This window comes from Mustelus asterias, chromosome 21 (genome assembly GCF_964213995.1).
Source record: "Mustelus asterias chromosome 21, sMusAst1.hap1.1, whole genome shotgun sequence".
Lineage (NCBI taxonomy): Eukaryota > Metazoa > Chordata > Chondrichthyes > Carcharhiniformes > Triakidae > Mustelus > Mustelus asterias.
The window spans coordinates 71,065,206-71,086,919 of NC_135821.1; the positions used below are offsets into that span (position 1 = coordinate 71,065,206).

Genomic DNA, 21,714 nt, shown 5'->3' on the forward strand with positions numbered 1-21,714 from the left:
CCAGGCCATCTGGAGTCTCAGCTTCCCTTGCAGCCATCAAAAGCACCTCAGGAGAGCTCTGAGAAATACACCAAGGAGACGTCACATCCATCATCTGCATCTTCCCTCAGCACAGAGACACACACCTCAGTGGGCGATGTTAGCAGACAGGTTTCTGAGTGACTATCTGCTGAGCAGCACACAGCTGCTGATGCATTTCAGGTGAGGCAGGAACATCCCAGGGATCGGGCAGTCAGAGGTCTGTTGGATCCCAGGGAATAGCCAGCCCACAGCCAGATGCAATGCCTCTGGAAAGGTTTCTCCCTGAGCTGCTGGAATGCAAAGTCAGAGCCAGGAAATCCAGGGGGGTTGTGAGTGACATTCCTGCAACTGCAAGGCTGTTTGGAGGAGTCCCAAAGCCTTCAGTCACAGGGGATGTTTCTGGCATTGTGGGCACCCAGGCCAACACTGCAAGGGTGGTGACCACAGTAGAAAGTCTTGAGCAGCTGGTCAAAGCCATGAGTGCTGGAGTTCAAGGCATGGAGCAATGTCTGAGGACCGTGGCTGAGGGCCTCGAAAGCATGGCCCAGAGAGGAGCATGGTCCAGACGCAGAGGGCATTGCTGAGGGCTTCAACACCATGGTGCAGACAATGGCAGGCCTCCAGTATTAGCAATGCCAGGTGATGCAGAGGTTTCTAGAGTTCACTCCAGCTACCCCTCCATCCCATGGAATAACCTGGGACTCACAAGCACCCCGAGGGAGGAGGAAGCACCCCGTGGTCTTCCACCAAGGAGACTCTGGCAGTCTGCAGCCTTTTTGAATCCCCCCTCCCTTACACAGGCGCATCTCCGGGACAGCAGGCACAACATGGTGACATGGCAACACCAGTGACACCCCAAACTCAGCCATGTCCCTCAAGGTCCACCAGGCCCTTACAGAGGACACCTGTAATGGGCATCTGGGTTACAGCCACAGAAGGCAGCATGCGCATGGGAGTCAGTGTGTAGTCAGCAGACAGATTGGAGTCAGACATGAGCAGAACCTGAGAAGCAGCACAGCTTTCCTCACAGCGCCTCGTCACCTCTCTCCTGCCTTGACAAGGGGCTCACTGACATTGCCAACCCAAGCCCTTCACATCAACAGCAATGGGGTCCATCGTGTGTTGTGGCACATGGACGCCCATGTGAACCTTGAGGAACCCTGGTGCCCCCAGTTCAGTTGGGTGGTTGTTGCTGCCCGGCACTAGCAAATCCGTCCCAATGGCTGGCACCCAATATTCAACTCCTGACAGTTAAGGATTCAACCCTAATCCTGACTTAGAGAATGAGCGCAGCTGAGAGTGATGAGGGATAAATGATGTTGACCAATTGGTTGGACGAATATTATAGGCATGAATGTAAGAAGGAACTTGTACCCCCAGAGGCTGAGAAGGGCAACACTATTTGGCACCATGGATACTCAGGGTTGGACATCATGTGATCATATTACCGTCATTCCTTTACAGTGGCACGGTGGTTAGCGCTGCTGCTTCACAACGCCAGGACCCCAGTTCAATTCCGGCCTTGGGTCACTGTGTGGAGTCTGCACATTCTCCCCATGTCTGCGTGGGTTTCCTCCCACAATCCAAAAGACGTGCTGGTTAGGTGCATTGGCCATGCTAAATTCTCCCTCAGTGTACCTGAACAGGCGCTGGAGTGTGGCGACTGGGGGATTTTCACAATAACTTAATTGCAGTGTTAATGTAAGCCTACTTGTGACACTAATAAATAAACTTTAAACTTTAAAAAATGCTTAATGCACCTGGGCAGCCACTGCATGACCTATGACTTAGAGCCCAACGGCGCATCCCATATTGCCCACCCCCCCCCCATCCTGAATATTACTGTCCCGCCTTCTCTCTAGGTGACATGCAGCCAACTCGCTTGGGCCCAAATCAGGAGCCCCAATCCCCCAGGCCATTGGCAGCCAAAATCTGGGAGATTCTGCTGAACTCTCTGACACTCAGCCTGAAAATTCAACCATGGCTGTGAGAAGGTCATCGTTCAAGAATCCTTGTGCTCTACTGTCTGAGTGGAGCCAGCTGCTTGGATGGAAAAAAAAACTCTCAAGAAAGCCACAGAGTTAGTTCTTACATCACCGAGATTGGAAAAAAAAATCCATTGAAAAACAACTTGAGTTCGGTCAGGTCCCAGGTGTGCAATCCAGGAAGCGCTGGAGAGTTAATGGGGTGTGAAATTCTGTGCAAACAAACAAATATAAGTTCATTTATTAGTGTCACAAGTAGGCTTACATTAACACTGCAATGAAGCTACTATGAAAATCCCCCCGTTGCCACACTCCAACAACTGTTCGGGTACACTGAAGAAGAATTTAGCACGGCCCGTGCACCTAACCAGCACGTCTTTTGGACTGTGGGAGGAAACCAGAGCACCCGGAGGACCCACACACACACTGGGAGAACGTGCAAACTCCACACAGACAGTGACAGCAAGCCGGGAATCGGACCCGACTCCCTGGTGCTGTGAGGCAGCAGTGCCAAGCACTGTGCCACTGTGCCGCCAGTCCTATAAGCAGACGTGGATGGCTAAACCACAGAGCCTTGTAAAAGTTAATGGGGCGTAAACAATATAATCAAATACAAACAAGCAACTACAAAGAGATAAAAGCATTCAGACTGCAACAGTGAAACCACGTAGTCTTTTGAATCCTCAAGGGGTGTGAAATTTGTCTCCAGGAGACAAACTGCAGAATGGCTCAGTGAGTATATTTTGAGATAGGCAGGCTGCAGCTGTGCTGTGTGCTATTATGGAGCAGGGACCGAGGTGGTGGTGGTGGGGTTGGGGGGTGTTAAACCTGAAAGAAAATAGGCTTCAAGGCTGCACAGATCCACCATGACCCCGATCCCTGGAGAGACCCCCAACCTGCCCTCCTCCAGCCCAGCCTGAGCCCCCCAACCCCCAGCTCCTTGAAGGATGCCTCCCATTGTATCTGACCAGTGGCTGCTTTGCCCTTGTGAACAGTGACACCAAGTGGAGAGTGGTACTCGCCTCCTTCCTCCCTCTCAGAGTCCTTGGCATCTGGTTCCCTACTGACCAGTAGTAATTGGCACCCGCTTGACATCCCGCTGGTGAGCCAGAGGATTCAGTGAAGCAGTGACTTTAATCTCGCTAATGAGATTACAATGTATTCAAATTGATTCAAACCAGGCTGTCGCCCATTTTGAGTGAGATCCTGATCTTGCCAGTGGGAAGGGCCCAGGCAAATCGCGATTTGAGTTTCACCTGGCACATATCCCATTTTAGGCCTCTCGCCACAGTTTCTGGCCATAATGGAATTTGTGCCAGCAGCTAACGGAGCTGGAAAATCGCTCCTAAGGATTCAAAACTTGCTCCATAATAGAGATTGGAGCTGTGACTCTGAATTTTGAGTTGATGTCTAACAGGATACTTGTATTTGGTGAATGTGGATGCCCTACTCCCCATCCCTGGTCTTATGAATTACAGGAGTCTGTAACACCCTCCAGCTGTAAAGGACTAACTGTTCAATTGTCTTCCATCTTGATCCTGCTGTTGAAGGCATGTTTCATGGAACAGTTTCTGTCAGGCTGTTGAACAGCCAACCAATCATTCCACAACTTTATCACTATTCTCAAACAGAAAAGTGCAAAGATACAGAAGCAACAACCACTCCGATACGAGTACCTTGATGTTAACTGGGCCACACTCAAAATTGAGCAAATGTAAATAAAGTATCATAAAGTGGAACACAGAACTACCCAGCAAAATTTTGTTTAAGCAAACCTCAAAGTGTGGTGCCAAGTCATTATTGTAAATTCCATACAAATGATTTTAATTGTTCTTGATATCAGTTTGAAGCTTTTATGGACAAGGTATGTGATTAGCTGTGGGACTGGGAAAAACGCAAGATTGAATCCAAGCTGCAGTTACTTTCAATCATTTGTACAACAGTCTGAATTGAATGAGAAATGTTTTAAGTGAAACCGTTGCTTTGCTTATTCCATTTGCGCAGACTACTGACACACCACTGGACAGCCAGACTATTAGATTTTATGTTTTTATATTAGAACATAGAACAGTACAGCACAGAACAGGCCCTTCGGCCCACGATGTTGTGCCGAGCACAATATTCCACAACTGCTTCAAATAATATCAGACTCTGTCAAACTGTACAATTCACAATTTCATTTTCTAATCACTGGACCTCCCCTGATCAATCATAGAATGGTTACAGCACAAGAGGCCATTCAACCTAGTATCCATGCTGACATCCGGCAAGAGCAACTCAGCGACTTCTATTTCCTTGCCCTTTCCTACTTTACAACAGTGACTGTTTTAGAGCCACTTCATTGGCTGTAAAGCAGCTTGCCAAGTCTGGTGGTCATGAAAGATGCTATGTAAATGCAAGTGTTTCTTTTATTCCCCATAATTCAGCGATTATTTTATTTTCAGGTGCTTTTCCAATTCCTTTGAATCTCCCTCCGCTAGACTCATGGGCAATGTATTCGCAGCCTTAAACACTTGCTCCTTAAAAGGTTTTTCTTCTTGCCACTGTTGGTTCTTTTGCAATTACCTTCTATCAATGTCCTCTGGTTCTTGATTCTTCTGCTAATGGAATCTGTTTCCCTCAATCTACTCTGTCCATATGCTTTTGGCTGAATTTTCCCAGAAATCAGAAGGTGGGTAAAGCGGCATTGAAGATGCCGACAGTAACACTGCCTTTCTCCACCGTATAGCCCCACACTTAGAAAGAAGAACAGCAATGGATGGGTCCCACAACATATTGCTGGAGAGACAGCCTCTGATTCTTCCGCCTTGCCAGTATCAAGGATCGGAGCGTCATGATAACAATATAATGAATTTAAATGATGTTCCCAATGTTCGACATTGGGAAACGTTCCCTTTCGCTGATGGGGGAAGGGGATAATCGTGTCGACGTAAAACATGATTTGGCTGTTCTTGTGAGATTTTCCGCTCCTGTCGCTCAACCTGCCTGAAATGATCAGGAGTGGAAAATCCCGGCCTACGTGACTTTAAACGTCTCTATCAAATTTCCTCTCAATTTTTAATGCTCTGAGAACAACCCTAGCTTCTCCAATCAATTTAGATGAGTGTGAATGACCCATCTCCTAAGTCATACATGAAACATCCAGATAGACCAGAAAGACCAAGAGTGGACATTCTCAGCCTTTTGGCTAAGATCAAGCGTAGTATTAGCATCCTGCACTTGGTTGAAGTCATGAGGTTACACTGAGGCTTCATTTGAAGCAATTTTTTAAAGCGGCATCTAGGCCTTTTGGCTAAGATGCAAATGAGATCAAGCCTTGGAGGAGGTGTAATGCCTGCTCCAATCAGCTTGGATCATATAGATCAAGCCCAAGACAGGAAGAGGCTTGCCTGACTTGTCAGCTTGGATCTGGAATGTCTCACTTGTTGAGATTTTGAATTGGACTTTGATTGGATTGAATTAGATATAAACAAAAAAAAAGTGGGCATTCTCTCTGTCTCCAGCCATCATGCAAGTTTGTGCCCTGTCAGTTTTTTGACCAGCCACAGGCAGTGTCTTAAATATCAACCCAGCAGCTGTTGAGTCCAGAGAAAAAGACCAAAATTGTCTCTCGACGCTGAATCCGGAAGGACCATCGAGTCTGGCCGGAAACTGTCCAGGCCATCGATGTACAGGAGCTATATACAATTTACATTTATTTGGAGCCTTAATCAATTTAACCTACCCTCCCACACTAACTTAAACACACACAAGTATGTATGTGTCTGAACTCTTGAATGCATTTCCTTGGCTTTTAAAAACTATAAGAAAACCTGTCACTGTGGCCTGAATTTTACTGGCACAACCGCCCCGATTCTGGGGGTGGGCGAGGCTCGGAGAACGGCATTCTCCGTTGGCCTCGGGCGGGATCATACAAACCTTGGGTGGACGTGCCGGTAAAATTCCACCGTGTCTTTTACCACCTTCACTTAAACTGTTAAACAATCACTGAATTGACAAACGAATTATTTTAAAAACACCTGTTATGGTCAACCGAGTGTGGAAAGCGCGGGGAGGCATTCTCCCACTTCTCACCTGACCGTAACAACTGTTCCTACGCTGTGAGATTCTGTGCAATGTCTAAGAATAACGATTAATCACATGCTTTGAAGATCAATAATTTTACAGATATGACATTTTTCAAAAAGGATCATTTTTGTTCGCTACTTTTGTCTAAATTTCATTGTAGCAGATCGCAATTTCAGCACAAGTCCCATTTGCTGGAGAGGTGCCTGTTGTTTAGCACATTAAACCTTGTCAAAAGAATCAAAAACAGAAAACACTGGAAAATCCCAGCAGGTCTGACAGCATCTTGTGGAGAGAGAATAGAGCCAACGTTTCGAGTCTGGATGACCCTCCGTCAGAGCTCGAAACGTTGGCTCTATTCTCTCGCCATGGATACTGTCAGACCTGCTGAGATTTTACAGCATTTTCTGTTTTTATTTCAGGTTCCAGCATCCGCAGTATTTGGCCTTTATCTTGTAAAAGGGGTGTTAGTTTCATTGATTAGAGCAATTTGTAACACACTGATTTTGATATTTGTGGATGAGTTCAGCCATAAAAGTGCATAGAATTAGTTTACTTTGAAGAATCGGCAATATTATAATTTACAAAACCAAATTATGTTTAATGTAGCACTTGACTCTGTGTTTGCCCTTCTTGTTTTCACCTTTTCATAGTGTGGAGGAACTCAAGTGCATACCCTAAACATTTATAGCTGAACCAGCTAGTGTGTAGGAAAAAGGCGCTTCTATTAACAATGTACAAATTTAAATTGGACTGTTGAACTGTCAGAGAAAATTTCTCGATTTAAATTAAAAATAATTTTTTATGCTTTTCCTATAAACAGGAAGTTCCAAAACCACGCCTCGCTCTAAATGGTGTTGGAGGCAAAAGTGCTACAGAGACCCTGCGGCATTTAGAGTGAGTAACAACACTGCAGTAAGACAGCATTGCCAAATCAAATTAATGCTGCGCGTTTTAGCAAAAGGGATTACCAATGGGTTCATCTGAAGGCTGTACTCTTTGAATGAGCCTGATAGGAATGCACAAAGGGAGCGTTACTCATGCATTTGTGAATGGGACCCTAGCAGTGACCCTGACAGTTTTTTGTATTGAAACTTGTATTCACTGGCCCACACTGATTCAAGTTCAACTTTGTATTGTGTGGTTATCTTACTCCAGTCATCATTTACAGCTCCCCTCCCCATCCCGGTGGTTTCTCATGCTCACATTTTGCTTTACGTAGGACTCTTTCCTCTCTAGTAATCCAGTCTCCTCTCTAGTAATCCAGTCAAGCTGCAGATTCACAAACTAGTTAGAGCAATTGCCTGTCACGAATCACAAATTGCAGCAAAAGTGCTATACTTGGTCAGACCACTGGTGAACTGAACTTAACAGGTGTTCACCTATATCACGTGTTGAAGACTAATATCTAATTTACCTAGCAGGAGGCTTTCAATGGCATAGTGCGTGTGTTTATAGAAGTAATGAATCTCCAAGGACAGGGTAGGAACAGCAGGGCAAACAGCCAGCTCCTGCAGAACACTTAGATTTTGACCACATCAGATTTTGATATCAGCACAAACATCCTTTTCCCAACAAACAATGAAAGTCAAAAGACGCAATTATAAACTTGTAAATGGGAATTTGTAATAAGTGCATGCACATTTGTTGCACTTAATTAACTCTGCACTAAAACCTAGTTGAATTCAGCTCCACGGGAACATTATAGAATTGTTGACATTTAAAATGATTCCATAATCAGTAAGCCATGTCTTAACATGAAGTACACTGAAACAAACTGTAAAATCTGGTCTACGGTCTTGTCATACTAGATAATGGTCACGAGTCAAAACAATCAAAGGGACTGAAGCTCTTTGTTATGTTGTAACCACTGCAGAGACTTCCCTCTTTGACTCCAATCCCAAATGGATTTACTGGGTGGATTTTATTTTCAACATCACTTGTTGATGTGTCTGGTTATGTGGCAAGAGGCAGTACAAATGGTACTGATCCAGATATTTGTGAAACTCCATTGAAGCAGATTGAGTCCCTTAGAATTGCTCTTCGTTGTTCAAATGTAAGTTACCTTTCTGGAGCACAAGGTACAAAATGTAGTAATGGATTTCATAAATGACAGAAAACATTGAAAATTCCATACCAATCAATCGTAATATTGTTCTCCGCACTGTAATTACAAGCTTATTTTGAAAGATATTTTTCTATAACCTTTGTTACCAGTAGGCACTATCTTTTGTGTCTTTCTCATGCAGGAAAGGAGGGACTCTAGTAACATATGGCGGAATGGCAAAACAACCTGTCACAATTCCAGTGGTAAGGAAGTTTATCTGTTTTAAGTGTAAATTCCTATTTTTTGTTATCATGAATAAAGTCCCTCTGGTCTCTGCTGGAACATGGTTAACAAATGCAGGAGGACTTTTGTTCACCAGTGAAACAACGAGCATGGCTTTCTTTTGGTGATTTTGCTCAAAGTACCAGCCATTTGTTTGCAGGAGCACGAGACAAAAATCATCCCAACCAATCTCCTCAGATCAAGCAGCATTCTTGCGAAAAGAGCAAGTACCTGCTTCCTGACCCCCATCAGTGCCACTCTGAACTAACTGATAAGGTGCAATAAGGCCAGTTATAACATCAACTGTAATCACAACATTTCTTGTATTTATCTCCTGCCTTTAATGTAGTAAAACATTCCAGGGTGCTTCACAGGAGTATTATAAAACATTTGACACCAAACCTGCATTAAGACATTTCCGGTTATTGACTTATATCGATCTTTGATTCTATGGTACATTCCCTGAATTTGCTTCAGAGTGAATTTAATTGAGGCAGCGTATGTTTCATACATCCAATGGGGGGGAAGAACATTTCAGCACTCTTTTTATGTGCCAGTGCCTTTTACAATGTCTGAACCATCAAGAACATTGTTTTGATCAATAAAGACTGAGCAGCATTTGTGGAAGGATTTATACTTAACAGTTTTACTAAGTTTCACTATCCAGGGCTGAACTTTTCAAATGATTTTAAGAATGATCCTTTTAACAATGCCTGTGGCATTGATCTCAGTTAGGTTGATCAATATTAGCCTGTTTTAATACGATGGTGGAATTGGGAGACTTCAGAATTTTATTCCATAGAGTCTCTCTGTGCTCAGAGCCTGCAGCTCTATTACCCCAGTAATTATAGCAAATTGGAATGGTAATGTTGAAGACTAAAAATAATGACAGTAATAGTATATAAATATTGTAATACTCTTCCAGAAATTTTCCAGAGTTTAAATTTTAAGCTGCTGGCAAGCTCTGTTTAATGGGGAGAGATGCACTTCTGCAGCTTTTGCTGTTGATATCTTTCACTCAATTTTCCTTCCTCTTTGTTCTGAAAGTACTGACTCATCCAGAGGTATTTTTCCACAGGTGCTAACTGCTTCCCTTTGTAGTCCCCACTCTTTCTTTCCCAGTAAGTAATCTCACAACAGTGAGATTGGTAGCACGAGCTTTCGGAGCATTGCCCCTTCATCAGGTGAGTGAAAAGTGCGGTTCACAAACAGGGCATATATAGACATAAACTCAATTACAAGATAATGGTTGGTTTGCGAGTCTTAACAGGTAATCAAGTCTCTACAGGTGCAGACAATGTGAGTGGAGAGAGGGTTAAGGACAGGTTAAAGAGGTGTGAATTGTCTCCAGCCAGGACAGTTAGTGAAATTTTGCAAGCCCAGGCAAGTCGTGGGGGTTACAGATAGTGTGACATGAACCCAAGATCCCGGTTGAGGCCGTCCTCATGTGTGCGGAACTTGGCTATCAGTTTCTGCTCAGCGATTCTGCGTTATTGTGTGTCGTGAAGGCCGCCTTGGAGAACGCTTACCAGAAGATTAGAGGCTGAATGCCCGTGACTGCTGAAGTGTTCCCCAACAGGAAGAGAACATTCCTGCCTGGTGATTGTCGAGCGGTGACTTCTGACACCTCGCGGACATACATGTGGACTGAGGACTGGAAGGTGCACAGAGGTCCCTGCTGGTGGCCTGGAAAAACCCGGGTATGAAAAGGTTTTGGGCCGCTGTGACCTTCACTGCCATCGGGTCAGGGGGCCCCCTTGTTCCTCGAGGTGCCAGGTCTGTGAGGACCTCACACAGGTGCTGCACCATCTCCTTACTGAGCCGGAGCCTGCGGCGGCACAGGGCGTCCGGCAGCTCGTTGAAGGACATGCATGACCTGAACTGCCAGGATCTCCGTCTCCTCTGTGCCCTGGCCCCCTTTGGGCTGATGGGCACCCGCTTCTTGCCCCTGACTGGTGGCCTCCTGTGCAGCCTCTGGCCCAGGCTGGCCTTGCAGTGTCCGGACGTCTCTCCTCCTCCGGCGCAGCAGCAGCAGCCACAAGAATGATTGCCAGTTCTTTGTTCTGGAGAGGGGGGAGGAGTGGCGTGCGTGCGTGCATCCGTTCCCCCCCCCCCCCCCCCCCCCGAAGTATAGGCATGCACTGGCTTCCAGAGTGAGGAGCCATTTTAACACCTGCAGGGCTCCCTTGATCAGAACAGCAGATGACAGAGCTGCTGCTTGTTACTGTTAGTGGGGCTTGGGATGGGATGTCTGCTATCAGCCACAGAGCCTGTCCAGCAGACAGATGGCAGGGTAATCGTGGCGACATCAGTGGGGTCAGGAGTGGACCTCGCATGCGACCTCTCGGGGGTCATTCAGCGGGTGGGGAAATGCACGCAACAAGGGTCCTAGGCCAGTGGCAATCTCCAGCTGCAAGACCCCCATACCAGCACAAGCCCCCCCCACACCCTTGCACCCATGTAAGCCCCCCACCGTGCACCATGGCCACAGCTGAGCCCACTCTCCCCCTCTGTACCCCAGAGGCTGGTGCTCAATGGTACTCATCTCCTCGCTCTCCTTCGTCACTGCTGTGCCTAAACCACACTTATATAGGCGAGCTGTAATTCTCGCAGTCATGACGTCTGACCGACGAGGTGGTTAACGTGAGATGGGACGATTGCATGCCACACTTGCTAAAGCTATTGAAGTGCATTCAAATGCATACTAATGTGCGTCTCACCATTATGGGCACAAAGCTGTTCACGCCTGGAAAGTGTGGCTGGTAAGATCGGAACCAGCGTGAAACTAATTTTCCGATTCACATGCTATCTTACCATCTCGCCATGCTGATCGATGAGCAGACAAGGTCCTAAGATCGCGCCCTATCAATCTGATGCGGCCTAAACCCGATGTCCTTACTCACACCAGCAGGGGTCAGTAGATACTGTTAGAAACAAGGCTCTTGCCTAACCCAAGCTGAGACACTGGTGTCTAAGTGATGTACCAACTCTTACCTCAACTCAGCACAAACAGGATTTAGATTTCAGAACTTCAGTCTTACTGGTTTTGTATAATGCAGGCATTACATATGTTTCAAATTAACTGCCGACCTCCATTGCATGAGGATTCCCTGATCGCTCGCAATCCTGCCCAGTATCCAAACCTGTGATCCCTAACTGCCTTGCAGAAAACAAAGCCAGCAGACACATGAGAACATCATGACCTGCAAGTTTCCTTCCCAGTCATACATCATGTCAACTTGGAATTATAACGCTGCCCCTTAATCACTTCCCCATAATCCTGAAATTCCCTCCCTAACAGCGCTGTGGCAGGCCAACACCATCAGCTTTTCTCTAGTGCCATTAGAAATGGGCAATGAATGCTGGCCTTGCCTCCGATGCCCACATTCCATGAATGAAAATGTAAAAATCCACTGCATTGTCAGACAAGTTATTGCATCTGTGCCCAGTTCAAAATTCTTCATCCCATATCATCATTACAAGAGAACCTATTTAGTTTGATCAGTACTTCCCATGGTTAGCATCCTGACATTTAAGTTTTAACTTTTCTTACTCTTTTTCTAGAGTGCACTTATTTTCAATAATGTTAAGATCCGTGGATTCTGGATAACACAGTGGAAGCGAGACCATGGACGTGGTAAGTGTAACTTTGAAGCTGAAATATGTATTAGGGATTTTGTGCAGGTTGGTGTCTTAAATTCTGATGGAATATTGCAAGGATCCATGGCACCTGAGTGCTATTCTAAAAGAGGAAAAATACAACTAATGTATTGTAATTGTAAAGAGATGGGGAAAGAAAACAACCAGGTTCCTTTTTCCTGATCCCCAGCTAATTTCAAGACTGTCAAAAACAAGATGGGTCAAATGTTTTATTCCACTGTACAATCAACAGTGTAAATTGGGAATTAAGATTGGGACCTTTGGGTCTGTGTGCCTGTTGCAAATTTCAGATCTGAACAAAATATTCCTCAGGCTTTGTAAGTAGATCATGGATCTTTACAATGAGAGTTTAGTTTTACTGCCCAGTGTCTAGTCGTATAATAAAGTTGTTGGGGAATTGTAACAGTGATGACCATAAGAAACAGGAAAAGGAATGGCCCATTCCGCCCTTCAAGCCTGCTCCACCATTTAATAAGCAATCATGGTCTAACGCTCAGAGTTCACTTTCCTTCCTTAGCTCCATAATTCTTAATTCCCCTACTGATTACTGATTAAAAGCCTAGCGATGTCAGCCTTGGAAATGTTCAAGGACCCGACCTCCACAGCTTTCTGCGGTAAAAAATTCCAAAGATTCGCCACACTTTGGGAGAAGAAATGTTTCTCCAAGTCCATCTTAAATGAGCATCCCTCTATTCTGCAACTATGCCCTCTGGTTCTACACTCTCCCATGAGTGGAAACATCCTCCCAACATTTCATTGAATCCCTATAGTGCAGAAGGAGGCTATTCAACGCATCAAGCCTGCACTCACAACATCCTCACCCAGGCATTATCCTCATAACCCCACGTACTTACCCTGTCAATTCCCCTGACACTAAGGGGCAATTCATCATGGCCAATCAGCCTAACCCGCACATCTTTGGACTGTGGGAGGAAACCGGAGCACCTGGAGGAAACCCACACAGACACAGAGAGAACGTGTAAACTCCACACAGACAGTCACCCAAGGCTGGAATTGAACCGCGTCCCTGGTGCTGTGAGGCAGCAGTGCTAACCACTGTGCCACCAAATTTACCTTAATCCCCTAAGAATCTTATGTATTAATCGTATCACCTCTCATTCTTCTGAACTTCAAGGGGTACAGACCCAAACTGTTTAAACTTTCTTCATATGAAAGTTCCTCCATACCCAGGATCATCCTAATAAACCTCCTTTGTACTATCTCCAATGATATATCTTTCCTTAAATAAGAGGACATCCTAAATGTGGCCTCACTAGTGCCTTGTACAGTTGCAGCAACCCCTCTTTACTTTATATTCAGTTCCTTTGAAATTAAATACTGCATTTCATTTGCCTTCCCTATTACCTTCTGCACCTTTATGCTAGCTTTCTGGACTTTATGAACAAGGACCCTCAAGTCCTTTGTGCTACAGCTTTCTGCAACCCCTCTCCATTCAAATAATGATCCACCTTATCATTCTTTCATCCAGAATGAATAATCTTACATTTTCCCACATTAAATTCCATTTGCCAATTTTTTGCCCACTCACGTAACCTATCAGTACCTCTCTGTACACTATTTATATCACCATTTGGTATATGAGCTGGATAGTGTGATTTCATGTGCACCTGCGCACAATCCCTCATCATCCACAAGGTGTAATTACGTTGCTCAGCGTAGTCTGTAGATCACCGAGTATTGAGAAGGATGAAGAGGAAAAAATGGGAAAATACAGAGAGATGCAAATATTATAGAGCAATTATAATGGTTTTAATTGGCCGAATGTAGATTGGGATAGTGGCAGTGTGAAGAGCGGAGGGGGCAAGCGTTCCTAGATTGGGTTCAGGAGAATTTTCGATGACAGAATGTGTCCAGTTCAAGAAGGAATGGGGTGAACCAGGTAGATCAAGTGTCAGTGGAAAAATATTTAGGAGTCAGTAATCATTGCATCGTAATGTTTATGACGATGGTAGAAAAGGATAAAAGGCAATCCAAAGTAAGAAAAATTGACTGGGGGAGAGCCGCCTTATATGGGGCAAGAATGGAGCTGGGATGATAGACTGGAATGAAAGATTGGTAGGAAAAACTGTAACTGAACAATGGACCACCTTCAAAAGAGAAAAGTATCAGGCACAGTTAAGGTAAATTCCCTCAAATGGAAAGGTAGGGCAAACAAATCCAGAGCTTCCTAGATGACAAAAGAGATAGAAATTAAAATAAAGAAGAAAAAATGTGCAGATGACAGATGTCAGGTAGAAAATACAATTGAGAACCAGACTCAATATATAAGGTTTAGAGGAAAGGTGAAAAGCAAATAAGAGGACCAAACAGGGAGTATTAAAAAGAAACACAGCAAACATAAAAGGGAAACCAAAGTCTTCTATAAGCATATAAATAGTAAAAGGGTGGTTAAAGGAGGAGTAGAGCCAATTCGGCACCAAAAAAAGAGATTTACAGATAGAGGTGGCGGTATAGCTGAGGTTTTAAGTTAATACTTCGCATCTGTCTTTACCAGAGAAGAAGGTGCTGCTAAGCCCATGATGAAAGAGGAAGTTACACAGACACTAAGGGTTTACATTCGATAAGGAGGAAGTATTGGATAGGCTGTATGTATTTAAAGTTGATAAGGCAACAGGACCGGATGAAATGCACCCAGTGATACTGAGGGAAGTGAGAGTGGAAATTGCAGAGGGACTAGCCTTAATTTTTCAGGCTTCATTCAGGAGTGGTGCCAGAGATCTGGAAAGTACCAAACATTGTTACACTCTTATTCAAAATAAGCAGCAATAATGCCTGACACTGTGCTGCACCTGTTTGTGTTGCAAGTCCACGTACATATATAAAATGATAATACTCTCTCAGGCATTTTGCTTATATAGATCAAGTTGCTTCTAATTCAAAACTCAAAGAACAGTTCAGATCTTTAATTCTGAAATAATATTAGTCTTACAAATATATAGAACAAAGAGATCTAGGGGTACATGTTCATAGCTCCTTGAAAGTGGAGTCACAGGTGGACAGGGTGGTGAAGAAGGCATTCGGCATGCTTGGTTTCATTGGTCAGAACATTGAATACAGGAGTTGGGACATTTTGCTGAAGTTGTACAAGACATTGGTAAGGCCACACTTGGAATACTGTGTGCAATTCTGGTCACCCTATTATAGAAAAGATTTTATTAAACTAGAAAGAGTGCAGAAAAAATTTACTAGGATGCTACCGGGACTTGATGGATTGAGTTATAAGGAGAGGCTGAATAGACTGGGACTTTTTTCTCTGGAGCGTAGGAGGCTGAGGGGTGATCTTATAGAGGTCTATAAAATAATGAGGGGCATAGGCAAGGTAGATAGTCAATATCTTTTCCCAAAGGTAGGGGAGTCTAAAACTAGAGGGCATAGGTTTAAGATGAGAGGGGAGAGATACAAAAGTGTCCAGAGGGGCAATTTTTTCACACAGAGGATGGTGAGTGTCTGGAACAAGCCGTCAGAGGTAGTAGTAGAGGCGGGTACAATTTTATCTTTTAAAAAGCATTTAGATAGTTACATGAGTACGATGGGTATAGAGGGATATGGGCCAAATGCAGGCAATTGGGATTAGCTTAGGGGTTTAAAAAAAAAAGGGCGTCATGGACAAGTTGGGCCGAAGGGCCTGTTTCCATGCTGTAAACCTCTATGACTCTATCTACACCCCTTGCTCTACCTGAGTAAGCCTTACCTGCACAGGTGAAGTCTTTGAAAAGATCGGGCACTATCTTGTCATCCAGCCTGTATCTAGGCTGTGCATTCTCCTTCAGCTCCTCGACTTCTCTCGAGATTTCTTTCACTGCCTTAACTTATCCCATTGGATGAGCCTCTTTTACCACATCCTTTTTGCCAGTGTCTTTCTTAAGCCTTTGTGTGTCCCACCATATTACAGTGAAAACACCTGAAGTCTTTCACCTCTTTCCCACCCTCTTGATGTCTTTTTTCACATGTGGTGTCCTGTCCCCAGTGTGATCCACTTTTGGTTTTTCATTGAAGGATCTCCCCCTTTCCCAATTTCTATCACGAGGGGGTCATAGGTTCAAAGTGAGGGGGGGGGGAGGTTTAACACGGATATCAGAAGGATGTATTTTACACAGAGGGTGGTGGGGGCCTGGAATGCGCTGCCGGGCAAGGTGGTGGAGGCGGACACACTGGGAACGTTTAAGACTTATCTAGATAGCCACATGAACAGAGTGGGAATGGAGGGATACAAAAGAATGGTCTAGGTTGGACCAAGGAGCGGCGCGGGCTTGGAGGGCCAAAGGGCCTGTTCTTGTGCTGTATTGTTCTTTGTTTATCCCTCACGGAATAAAATTGCTGTCGGAAGCTAGATTTCAATTTATGCACAAATGTGTATTCATCTGACATCTCTACAGCTCTTCTTGCTGTTTCAAGTTTCTGTTCCTCAACATGAGTTCTTATCACTTCTGGAAGTGAGTTTTTAAACTCCTCCAGCCGAATAATATCTCTAATAGCCTCATATGTCTTTTCTATCTTTAATGCTCTCACTCATCTATCGAAGTTGCTCTGCTTAATTCTTTCAAACTTGATATATGTCTGACCTGGGTCCTTCCTTACATTTCTGAACTGTTGTCTACATGCTTCTGCTACCAATTCGTAAGCACTCAAAACAGCCTTCTTTACTACTTCATATTTTCCTGACACCCAACACAGGGCGGCACGGTAGCACAGTGGTTAGCACTGCTGCTTCACAGCTCCAAGGACCTGGGTTCGATTCCTGGCTTGGGTCACTGTCTGTGTGGAGTTTGCACATTCTCCTCGTGTCTGCGTGGGTTTCCTCCGGGTGCTCCGGTTTCCTCCCACAGTCCAAAGATGTGCGGGTTAGGTTGATTGGCCATGCTAAAATTGCCCCTTAGTGTCCTGGGATGCGTGGATTAGTGGGTAAAATATGTAGGCATATGGGGGTAGGGCCTGGGTGGGATTGTGGTCGGTGCAGACTCGATGGGCCGAATGGCCTCGTTCTGTACTGTAGGGTTTCTATGATTCTATGACCTCCTCTGACAGCGCTGCAAACACCTCAGTAGCCCTGCTTACCAACTTAGTCTGAATTAACATTACGCACATCTCCTCTGGCCATTTCATCTGTGTAGCCAATTTCTCAAAGGAAATGAAAAAAGGCTTCTGTGTCTTTTTCATCAGATTTTGTTAATGTTTGGACATATTTATATCCCTACCAGGCGGTTGGCTACACTGAGCTTGCTCACCATCACTCCCATCTTGCACTTCTGTCATTGAAGTTTTTTTGCTTCAACTTCATCTTTTTCAACTCAAACAATCTTTCCCTTTCTCCTCTTTCTTTTCCCTTTCTTCTGCTAGGGCCTTCCTCTCTCGTTCTTCTCTCTCTTTCTAACTCCAGCCTTTTAAGTTCACTTTGCAATTCCAATCGCCTCATTTGTAATTTAATTTTTTCTGACTCCACTGCACTTGACTGTTTCTCTGATATACCTAAATGCTTGGCTATCACTGTTACAATTTCAGCTTTCCTATTATCCCTGGTTAAACCCAATTTTAGCTTGTTTGCCAATTCTATAAGTGTCACCTTCTTCTGTCTTTCTAAACTTCCTTGGCAAATTTGGGAAGCATCTTCAACCCCCAGAACCTCTTAGCAATGTTAAGAGTCATTTCCCCACTTTTGATTTAACCGGCTTGTTGTTGGTTAACAGATCGTCCACTTCTCACTTAAGGTTTATTTAAAGATCTTGGACTGTTCAAATCCCAGACGAGCCCCCAATCTGTTATGAAGGGGGAGGTTGATTCCCTCTCTGAGAACTAACACCTAACCAGTCAAAAAGGAGTACCTCGCTTCATAATCTGTTAAAAGTGTGCGAGAAGTAGTATGATCGGCTCGTCAGCAACTTTTTGTGGTTAAATCAAAATAACTGCCTGAGACTCTCTGTAAAATCAACAAGTAACACTTTTATCTTACTAACAGTCAACAGGTTAACTAAACTATTAACAAACGGAATAAAATACTATTTAAATGGAATGCTGTTTAGATAAATACAATTCCCACTTGTTAACAAAAAAAGAATTCTTAGTCATTCTCTAAATTACAACCAAGTTTGGCGTCTTCCGGAATATTCTATCTACTTTCTTCTTTGCTTTCTTCACTATTGAGATGAGGCTTCCTTTTAAGACATAAATGAGGCCATGAGAGCCAGCAGTTCTCTCTCTTTCAGAGCTGTGAGCGGTGACAGGTGGCAGGTGCTCTCCCAGTTTGTGCTACTGCCCCCTGTCTTTTATACCCCTGATGACATATAGTTTATAAAATTCTAACATTCTACTCAACTTCGCAACAAAAGGCAATTTATCTTTCTTCACTGGACCAGAAAAGAATGTTTCCCAGATTTGTTCATTATCTGTGCATTGTGTGGTAGTTGTAAACTGGATTTGACTGATAGAATTTTTAATTTGGATGTTGTTTGGAAGTCTTAGTGAGTTCAGGGCTCATAGATATATTTTGGAACAAGAAGTAATTTCTACATAAACTGTATTGGTGTTTAATTATTCACATGCTTAAATGTCTTAGAGAATTGTAGTCCTTTTCATTGTGTGTCTGTCTTTTCTTTTAATAACATAAGGACTATGAGCAGGAGTAGGCCATTCAGCTCCTCGATCCTGCTTCAAAACAATCATGGCTGATCTCATCTCACCTGCAACCTCTACATTCTTGCCCATTCTCCATAATCCTTCAATCTATTACTCATTCAAAATCTTGTCAGATTTGCTCAATGTCCCATCATCCACTGTGCTCTGGGGTAGTGAAGTTCACAGATTCATGACCCTTTGAGAGAAGTAATTTCTCCTCACGTCTATTTCAAATCCGTGACCCACTATCGTAAAAATATGGCCTCTCATTCTAGATTGCCACACAAGAGGAAACATCTTCTCTACGTCTAACCTGTCAATCCCCTTTATCATCTTGTATACCTTAATTGAATCTCCACTCATTCTTCTAAACTCTTAAGTTTAGGTTTATTTATTAGTGTCATAAGTAGGCTTACATTAACACTGCAGTGAAGTTACTATAAAAATCCCTGAGTCAACACACTCTGACGCCTGCTCGGGTACACTAAGGGAGAATTTTAGCATGGCCAATGCATCTAATCAGCACTCCTTCCAGACTTTCCAGAGAGTATTGGCCTAAACTGCTCAATCTCTCTTCATAAGACTAATCCCTCATCTCTGGAATCAATTTAGTGAACATCCTCTGAACTGACTCCAATGTAACAACATCCCTCCTTGCATAAGGGGACCAAAACTGTCACAATACTCCAGTTGCAGTCTCACTATTGCCTGTACAGTTGCAGCATCAAGTCCCTACTTTTATACTCTATCCCTTTAGCAATAAATGCCAAAATTCCATGCATCTTCCTTATAACCTACTGTATCTGCATACTAGTTTTCTGCAACTCATGCATGAGGACAACCCGAACAAAAGCACTCTGAGGTTTCTTACCATTTAGATAATAAGTTGCTTTTCTATTTTTCTTACCAGAATGGATTTCCTCACACATATCCACATTAAACTCCATGGCCAATGTCTGTGGTGGGGGGGGTGGGGTGGGGGTGGGTGGGGTGGGGGGCGGTGGGGTGGGGGGTGGGGGGGGTGGGTGGGGGGGGTGGGTGGTGGGGGTGGGGGTGGGATGGGGGGGGTGGGGGGGGTGGGGTGGGGGGGTGGGGGGGGTGGGGGGGTGGGGTGGGGGGGGGTGGGGGGGGAGACAAATGTCTGTGGGCGGGGACAATGTCCGTGGTGGGGGGAGACAAGTGTCTGTGGGGGGGGACAATGACCGTGGCGGGGGGTGGGGAGCGACAAATGTCTGTGGGGGGGTGCAATGCCAGTGGCGCAGGGTGATGTCCGTTGCAGAGGGTGGGGGGGGCAATGTCCATGGGGGAGATGACAGGCAGCGGGAGGTCGCCCAGTACACTGGGTGATTGGGGCGCATGTGTAGTGATGCCACTCAAGCCCGTCAGCTGGTTTCCCTGGTGAGATCAGGCTCCGCCCTCTCTCCCTGCTGGTGAGAATCGCCTCCTGTCTCTTTTTTTAAACAAAGTGCCATAAGATTAAATTTTTAAACTTGCCCGAAAAACGGGTCTGAAACTCTCCGCTTCCACCCTCGTTTGGCACATTTAATTTTTTTCATAAAATTCCACCTCATTTCCACCCCATTGCTTCTCTGATAAGAGTCCTGGCCTAGCTCCACCATTAATATTTCATTGTGTCCCATTGGTATATTGGGCATAAAATGTGTCTGGAGAGCTATCAACACTTCATTCTGAGGAAACTTGGGATATATTATATTCACAAGCTGAGTTCCAGTTCCTGAAGGAAGTCCAGAGGGAGCGGGGACCTACTGTGATGAGTTTCCATCCCTTCGACATAGCACCTGGCAACCAAGTGTTCCCAATGTACTGAGAAAAATGGCCTTCCAGTCCTTATTTCTTGATGTATTACAACAGTATAGAAAACTACTATCTTCTATCTGATTTTAAAATCTGTTTTTATTTTGTCAGACTTGTTGCAGGAAATGATCTCCAAGCTGTGTGACTTCATTCAAGCGGGGGTGCTAAGGGCGCCAGTTTGCAACAAGCTTAAATTCCAGGATTATCAAACTGCTCTCACAGCTGCTACAACACCGTTTATATCCAGCAAGCAGATTTTAATCATGTGACTTTTTCAAAACTGTAATTAATCTACTAAAATATTTGAAATCATGATAATCTCTTCAGAAAGACAGAGACAGTTTTTCTCCAGCATCTCTATCCAGTCTAGTCTGTGAAAATATTAAGGCCTGCCCACCTTATCTTGTTTTCATAAAGACCTCTGGAAGTGTTTTGTTCATTGTTTGCAATGAACTGGAGCTCTGTGAACAGGTATGTTAAAACAGTGTGACTAACATACAAATTGCATCACTTCCTTTTCTTGGAATTATCACAAGACAACAGCTCAGTGACAAACATCTGGGGGAATAGCTTCACTACTGGAAGGTGTGAGGAGAATGCACTAAATCCACCACCATCAATTTTTTTAAATCTTGGGTTCGAAAACGAATCTGTAAGTTGAAAACAAAAATAAAGATGGAATGGTTTTGAGTTTGAAAGTGGTGTTTGTTCAGTTGTAGAATAATTAATTGGTTTCCTGTAGGTAGACAACGTTTTTGATTATTTGTTCATGGGATGAGGGTGTCGGTGGCTGGTCCAGCATTTATTGCCCATCCATGAGGGCATTTAAGAGTCAACCACATTGCTGTGGATCTGCAGTCACATGTGGGCCAGACCAGGTAAGGACGGCAGATTTCCTTCCCAAAAGCACATTAGTGAACCAGATGGGTTTTTACAATCGACATGGTCATCATGAGACTTTTTCATTTCCAGATTTTTTATTGAATTCAAATTTCACCACCTGCCACGGTGGGATTTAAACCTGGTTCCCCAGAGCATTGTCCTGGGTCTCTGGATTACTAGTCCAGGGACAATACCATTATGCCATTGCCTCCCCTTGTACGGGACTTCTTTTTAATGTGGGATCGCTGTTGCACATCAACAGACACAATACTTGAGAGAAGGTAGGTCCAATTCCAGTGGCAAAAGAACCGCAACATCTGGAGATCT

General features: G+C 44.4%; 1 protein-coding gene across 1 annotated transcript in view; it reads left to right on the forward strand.

Annotated features, from left to right (window-relative positions):
• Window positions 1–21,195, forward strand: part of mecr (mitochondrial trans-2-enoyl-CoA reductase) — a 57,778-nt gene extending 36,583 nt beyond the window's left edge. The window contains exons 7-10 of the mRNA XM_078238220.1: window positions 6,895–6,968; window positions 8,321–8,381; window positions 11,965–12,037; window positions 20,617–21,195. Coding sequence (XP_078094346.1) covers window positions 6,895–6,968; window positions 8,321–8,381; window positions 11,965–12,037; window positions 20,617–20,774 — 366 coding nt within the window. The 3' untranslated portion in view covers window positions 20,775–21,195. The remainder of the gene's footprint in view (window positions 1–6,894; window positions 6,969–8,320; window positions 8,382–11,964; window positions 12,038–20,616) is intronic.
• The last annotated feature ends 519 nt before the right edge of the window (window positions 21,196–21,714 follow it).